Raw genomic sequence first — 7,538 nt, forward strand, 5'->3', positions numbered from 1 at the left:
TCTGTACAGGGCACTACTTATGGTTGCCAGTGTATTCTCCCAATATGACTTGTTTATTTACAGATGAAATAGTATTGTGTGGGGGTGGAGAGGGGATGCAGCTTAATCAGATGTCTCCAACAGGTTTTAACTTTCTAGATGGACTTAGTGTCATTAAATTCTGAATGCTCAGTTACTTAATTTCAGGTACTTACATTTCTTGTTGCCTATATATTTTATGTTTAAAGGGAATGCCATGGGCTACGTCCGAATGATAAGATCTGGTGGACTTCATTGCTGTAGTAGTGCAATTAGGTATGCAACCAAAGATTTCAGCTTGCTTGTCTATGCTTCTGTAAAGCAAAGTGGGGAACCTGTATCCCACAGACCACATGCACCTCTAACCTATTTTCATGCCACCTCCCTGGTCACTGCAGGCCCACTGTTGCACTTTTTACCATCTCATGGGAATCGCCTCTTCCTGCATGAGGTGTGTGTGGATGTGAGAGAGACTGGCTGGCAGAGAACTGCAGTGCTGCAAACTCTGCATGTGTTTAGCTCTGGCTCCACCCACCACTAGCATGCAGGTTTTGCTGAGGGAATCTGGCTCACAACAGAAAAAAAAGTTCCCCATCAGTGCTGTAAAGCCTTTGTAGCTCCTTTTGGTTCTGTTTTTCCTTTCTGTGGCATGCCTTGATGTTAATGCATGGGTATGGGTCCTGCGCTAGTGCGCATGTGCAGCACTGCTGCATGCAGTAGTGTACAAGTAGAGGAACTGCCGGAGTTGTTGTTGTTCTGTACCACAAGAGTACAGTGCTCACAATAAATTCTGCTAGTCTGTTCAGTAAATTTAATTTGCTTATTTTATATAAACATTTTTTCCTGATGAACTTTGTATTTGAAGGTTTTGAAGCAGGTCAGTAGGTATGCCTAAATAACATGATGAGAAATATGGTGAGGGGAAAGGACATAATAGTTGTACCTTGGTTGTTGAATGCCCTGAAATTTGTACATTTTGCCTCCCGAACATCGTAAACCCGGAAGAGATTGTTCTGGTTTGCTAATGTTCTTTCGGAACCCGAACGTCCTGCAGGGCTTCCGCAGCTTCTGATTGGCTGCAGGAGCTTCCTGCAGCCAATCAGCAGCCGTGATTTAGTTTTCAAACATTTTGGAAGTCGAATGGACTTCTGGAACAGATTTCGTTTGACTTCCAAGGTACGACTGTAGTCTTCTCAGATTTGGATACGGATACAGTTTTATTTCAGTCAAATCTGTGTGAGGTTATATATAGATTCAATGTAAAGTATTATGCAAGGCTATCCTCTCTGTAACTGAAAAATCTTGATAGTTTGCATACAGTATGTAATACTCTCCCCTCCCCCCAAATCATGCTCATCCCTGCCATATTCTTTTTTCCTCTTAGTTAGACTAGAAAGCCATTCCATGGGATTTGTGAGCCAGAGAATCAAGCAATGTGGAGGTCAGGGTTCTTTTTTAGAAAGCAAACCTTTGGTCATGGTGTAAAAATAAAAGGAAGCTTGTGATAAAGATCTGAACAGAAGTAATGTAAGAAATATGAAGCTTAAGTTAGCATATTTATGCATATCATGATATATAATTGTGAATGAATGAATCGCATATGAAACTTGTAGGTTTGTTCCTGATATTGAAGATATCATTAATTTTGAAGAACTTGTGAAAGAGGAAGGTCTTGCTGAAGAAACACAAAAAGCAGCCAGGTAACCTTACTCGATGCATCGACAAAATTCTTGCACAAACTGTTCCTTTAAAAACTGCCTCAAAGCATTTTCAAGTGTATCTCTCTTTTATAGGCAACTGGATTCCGTACTTAGTGATCTCACACGCAATTCTGCAGAAGGCACAGAGTATTTCAAAATGCTTGTGGATGTGTTTGCTCCTGAGTTTCGCAGTTCAAAGAACATGCACCTACGCAACTTTTACATAATTGTTCCACCATTGGTTAGTTTTGATCTTTCTCAGTTGGTTTAAACGATAAGCCATTTAGTTCCATGTGCTTGTGTTGAAACTGGTAATTTTTTGTAAGGTTGCACTAAGTTTATTAAATCACCATATGAACTGCCCCCCCCTACTAGGGTATGGGGGGCGTGTTATATGCCATTGTTGTACTGATATCCATAAAAAGCATGTCCTTTTCATGTAGAAAGTTACAGGCTGAACCGTTACCTGAAACGCTTTAACAAGGAATGCTAACACGGCTGGGAAATACTTGTGTCTGAATGAGCAGATGGACACCAAGTGACTGGCTAGATGAATTGTTAATCGGACTCTGATATTGCTATAAATAATCTTGAATAACAAATATTTTTAAAAAATACTTCTGCTATTCCCCCCCCAAAAAAAAAACACCACCAAATGTTTGAGGGGATTTGTAATATATATATATATTTGGGGAATGTTTAAATACTGCTCTAGAAGGGGCTGTAAATCTCCAGACAGCTAGCAATTATTGTATGAGAACACCACATTCTGTCATGGGCAACCATTGCTCCCCAAAACTCCCCATCTGAAAATCTGATGAGAAAAGTGGGCTATCCGTCTGACCTGCGGGGGGGGGGGGGGAAACAGCATTTGACTGACTGGTAGGATGTGCTCTGAATCTGAATGAATTCATGAAGACCTCTCCTCAAGTAATGGGATGACAGAGGAGCTCTGTCACCTAATATGCAGGGGAGCTAGGCAGTTACCTGATAACTTTCTGCCTTTTGGAACAACTCCTTGTGTCTTGTTTTTAGGCCCTCAACTTCATAGAGCATTCAATCAGCTGCAAGGAGAAGTTGAATAAGAAGAACAAAGCTGGTGCAGCTTTCACCGATGATGGTTTTGCCATGGGTGAGTTCAGGAACCATATTGAGTCTTCTTGCGTGGGTAACTATCATAAATGGCAGGTTTTGAGGTTTTATATGGAAGGGGCCATAGTTCAGTGGTAGACCACAAGCTGTGCATACAGAAAGTCCATGTTTAATCCCTGGTTTCTCCAGTCAAAAGGATCTGGGCTAGTGGAATTGTAAAAAGGATATAGCTGCTTGAGATCTTGGAAAGTTACTGACAGTCAGAGAACTGTTCTAGGTGGTTCAAAAATCTGAAATGTATGAAGTATCTTCATACGTGATCATATATAGCTCTCAGCTAAGTGTATTCAAAGTGCGCCCGACAAGATACAGAAAAGATGCATCCTTAGCTAGGTGGTCAGTGGGGGGGGGGGGCGGAGAATCGAGTTTTTCCCCATGGAGTTACCTCAGTGGATGATGATGGAGTAGGCTTTGTTTTCTTCAATCTGTAATGGATTTCGGAAACATTCAAGTGCTTCTGGCAAATGTTTCACAGGTGAAGTTTCTTCTCTCACAAACAACTACACTCACTTGCTTAAGTGATCCCCAAAGCAGATTGGAGAGAGGATTTTGAAAAATTGGCCCCTTGCTACCCTTTTCAAATTTTCACCGCACTCTCTTCTCCTATGAGCAGAGATGCAAACTTGATTGTGAGCCTTCTGTGGGCAGAAAACCAGCTTTTTAAAAAATGTAAATGAATAAATATTGACACGTACCACTATCTAAGCCTTCTATAACAAGCATACAACTCTGAAGACTTGTAGAAAGGGAAAAAAATTGAGCTGGTGAGAAGATGATTCTGATTTTAATAATCAAAGACCTGTTTGAGGTACATGCGCAGAATACGTTTGTAAATTTTTACTGCTTTGAAGAATGGGGTGCTTAACTTGAACGACTTGTTTTTTTTTGTTTTTTTTTTTTAATCTGTAGGTGTAGCTTACATTCTGAAGCTTTTGGACCAGTACCAAGAATTTGACTCTCTTCATTGGTTCCAATCAGTTCGAGAGAAATATGTGAGAGAGATCAGAGCATTAGCAAAACAACAGAACGTTCAATCAGCTGTCCAAGATGAAAAGCTGCTACAGACTATGAACCTTACTCACAAGCGACTGGAAGTTTGCTTGCAGGTATCAGTCTCTGTCAGAGACCAGGGAAAGGTGGTGGGAGGCGCATATATATATATAAATATTTAAGAACATAGAAATGCCAGACAGCAAACATGGCTCCTTTTTGGATAACTTTTCCCCCTAACAGCTTTCCCCCTAACACTTAATTAGTGGGCATCACACCTGAATCTACCCTTTGATGTAACTCTGTAAGCATGAAGAATAGGCTGCAGTTAGGCAGAGAGAGCAGCACCTTTACAACATCCAGACAAATGCATGCTTTATTACTAGCTGATGATAAACTTAAAAATTTAGATTTGGAATTGGGGGGTCCTCAACAAGTAAAGTGTGGGGATTCCAAATGAGAGAACCACTCATTTGGAAGTCTTGAGAACCACTGATTTTTGAGTAGAATTGAGGGGGACAGGAAATGGATATTTACTGACGTGCCGCTTTTTAGAACAGTGACATTTGTAGCAGACGTTAAGTTTATGGGATTATAAATAGTTATTGTGGAAGGAAAGGTCTGCAGGATTTATTTATTTTTTTATATATAAAAAAAAACAACCTGCAGAGACAAAGTGGAAATGGCCAAATTACTAGTAGTGTGTCAGGTATGAAGCAAACTTTCGATTCGAAAGTGTAGTTCTGCCTTTCCCCGTATTTGATCAATAAAAAACCAGTGCAATTGATAGTGCAGATAAAAATCAGGAAGCACTGTAATTGTTATTTAGGGGGTTTCTGGTATCAGTGCACTTTAATCAGGTACTGTGAAGATTCTCTTTCTGTGGCATGCTAAGACTTGCTGAGAATTTCTTTAATTTTTCATAGGAGTTTGAACTGCTTTATTTCTCACTAAGCAGCGCAAGGATCTTTTTTAGAGCCGATAAAACTGCAGCAGAAGAAAATCAAGAGAAAAAAGACAGAGGTTAGTAAAAAAAATGAATCTTCTTGTCTCTGGGAAAGTCATGTTTGTGTTTAAAAACAAAAGCATTGTAAAAGCAGTGCTGAGAATATAAAATTATTGTGACGTTCTACCTCTTTTGTATTTCAGAAGAACCTGGAAAAACAAGCAATGGGGACCTGTCCAACTCTAGTTCTGCAGATCCTGTTGTGAAATGAGAGCCTTGGTATGCCTTTTGGTTCTGTACGATGTAATTATGCAGCTCCAAATTTGTAAAAGTGTACTGGTGATCACTGAGAATAACAATTACGCTTAAGCTGAAATAACTCCCTGTGTTCTGCAGATCTTTTGGCGGTCTTGGAAAAATGTTCATTTCTTTAAACTGCTCCCACGTTGCCAGGGATAATATCATGCTGGTATTTAGCACTGTGGTATTGGTCCCTCCACAATGTGATTCCCGATTACTAATCTGAGGAAGTGGTGTTAGCCCGGGCCGAGCAGATGTGGGGTTTGGAATGGTGCAGAACAGGAAGAAAACTGGTGGATATTGGCATGATATTTTAAACAGATTTTATACATGCATATAGTTTAAATTCCATTAATATTTCATTGCTTTTTAATCAATTCTGTCTGTAATCCACCTTGAGTCCCCTCAGGGAATAAGGTGATATATTCAGAAATATATCATCATCATCATCGTCAGAGTGGCTTTTAAGATAAATATCTGCTGTACCAAAATTGCTAGTTTGAGCAAAAAGGAAAGAAGCAAAACTAGCAGGTAATTGGTGCAGCCCTAGTTAGACAGAATGAAGTGTTTACCTGCTCTAGCTTCCTTCCTGGTTTGTAAGGAATCACCATTGTATTTGCCATCTCTTATTGCAAAGGAAGTTAATATGAATTGTTGGAGCTGCTTAACATGTTAAAATACGAACAGAATATGCAATACATCTTCAACTCTTTTTTTGCTTTGTTTTATAGACATATAGAGCAATGGTGATTTGTTGAAACAGAAGGGACCAAACTGGCATGGAACTTTTCACCTTCTGAATCTGATAGTGACCCAGAAGTGCCATGAACTGTAGAGTAACCCATACTCTCACAACTAAAAAAAAAAAAAATTACAATTCATCCTTTCTGTTGACATTTCACTGAAGTCTGTTCTTTAGCCTAATGTATGATTTTTGTCAGGGAGATTTGGTGTCTTATTTTGATTCAGTTCAATAACTTAAAAAAAAAATCTTTTGCATTTGATTTAATCACAACCTTGACATTGCAGTTGCTGCTTAATTCTGTCTGTATTCACTTCAGCACTAATGTCCCCATTTAAAAATCTGTCATAGTTCATAGACCTTTGGAATCCAAAGAACATGCCAACTTAGAGGGCCAGTCTCTGTCTTTCAGAAACTGACACTGTACAAACATGTAAATTTGAGGCACTTCTCTGTTATAATAAACATTCATTGCCATTTCTGCTTTTTTTGGCCTCTAATTTGGGAATCCTTAGTTTAGGGCATCCCATGTGCCTGAATTGTGTAGTGCTAACCAAACTAACATGGTCTTGGTGACTCATAAAAACAAACATCTGTAGCCTTCTTTGGGTTTTAACTCATGTACATGCTCTGCTTCTGTGAATATATACATATGTACAGACCTATGGCTTTCTTTGTGAATATAGAATGGTAGTTAACTGCACTCTGAACATTTTTCATCATGTAAACCAATTTAAGAGATGAACAGTTTTAAGTCTTTAATGTGACTTCCAGTTTACATTTTATTTTTTTTGAGCAAGTAGTAATACATTCCGTCTGGTGCCATGGCATAGGATCTTATACTTCATCACACAGTTATGTACATGTGATGGGTTAAAATTGTGAATACCTGCAGCTATGTTAAAAGCAAAAACAGCGGCACTAAAAAAGATACCGAGGTACTATTTTTCCTTTACCCTTCCCACCTTTAAATGCTGTTTTCAAACATGAAACAACACCTATGGCCACTTTTTCATAGGCTCAGTTTGCAAAAGCCAGAAATAAAGGGAAGTCTTATTTTCAAATTCTTACATATGGTTGAATTGTCAGGATCTTCCTCTTCATGAATTAACAGGATGTGGACCTATAAGCCTCTTCCTCTAACAAAAGTCTAAGTGAAGAACAAACCCTGCGAGCAAACATTTCATAGGTTTAAAATGACTGTTAATAATAAGCTTATCTAGCCTAGCAGGAGTGGTAAAATGGGACAATACAGCAATGCTATCATAATACGTTTTGACTGTGCACTTGTATGTTTGAGTCCTGCTACATGTTGTCATTGAAGTAAATTTGACAAGTCCCATCTGATTCAGTTAGTTCAAATTCTCAGGAAGGAAGGGGACTAAATATTAACATGTCTTGCTCTAATTCATTTTGCAAAACCATTTTGTTTCATTATCTCAGGTTTCTTTTGTTCTGTTTGATATTCTGTACATACTGTTAATAAATGTAACTTTGGAAAGTGGATTTATTTTACTTCGTGTGTACTTAGTCTGAGACTGGTTTTAGTTTTCATAAAGCAGCTAAAAAGTTGCATCTTTCAGACGGCATATTGACACCAGAAGAAGAGCCTGAGATTTTATAGTGCAAATGCTATAGTTTCATGCTTAGGAAGAGTTGTTAGAATGTTTATGTCCTCTTTTCTGAAGCC

At 38.8% G+C, this 7,538-nt stretch overlaps 1 protein-coding gene across 5 annotated transcripts in view; it reads left to right on the forward strand.

Moving 5' to 3' along the window:
* WASHC4 (WASH complex subunit 4) overlaps positions 1–7,354 on the forward strand; it is a 37,813-nt gene extending 30,459 nt beyond the window's left edge. For 2 of the 5 annotated variants that reach the window (XM_081879254.1, XM_081879255.1), the window contains exons 27-34: positions 228–294; positions 1,632–1,718; positions 1,812–1,959; positions 2,754–2,850; positions 3,780–3,976; positions 4,787–4,883; positions 5,010–5,085; positions 5,838–7,354. In XM_081879254.1, the coding sequence (XP_081735380.1) occupies positions 228–294; positions 1,632–1,718; positions 1,812–1,959; positions 2,754–2,850; positions 3,780–3,976; positions 4,787–4,883; positions 5,010–5,077 (761 nt within the window). In that variant the 3' untranslated portion in view covers positions 5,078–5,085; positions 5,838–7,354. Of the gene's footprint in view, positions 1–227; positions 295–1,631; positions 1,719–1,811; positions 1,960–2,753; positions 2,851–3,779; positions 3,977–4,786; positions 4,884–5,009; positions 5,098–5,837 lie in introns of all 5 variants that reach the window. The other 3 variants (XM_081879256.1, XM_081879258.1, XM_081879257.1) reach the window with 3 other exon arrangements.
* Positions 7,355–7,538: the final 184 nt, after the last annotated feature.

The sequence above is a fragment of the Podarcis erhardii genome, assembly GCF_964252035.2.
Source record: "Podarcis erhardii genome assembly, chromosome: 10".
In the NCBI taxonomy this organism is placed as follows: Eukaryota; Metazoa; Chordata; class Lepidosauria; order Squamata; family Lacertidae; genus Podarcis; species Podarcis erhardii.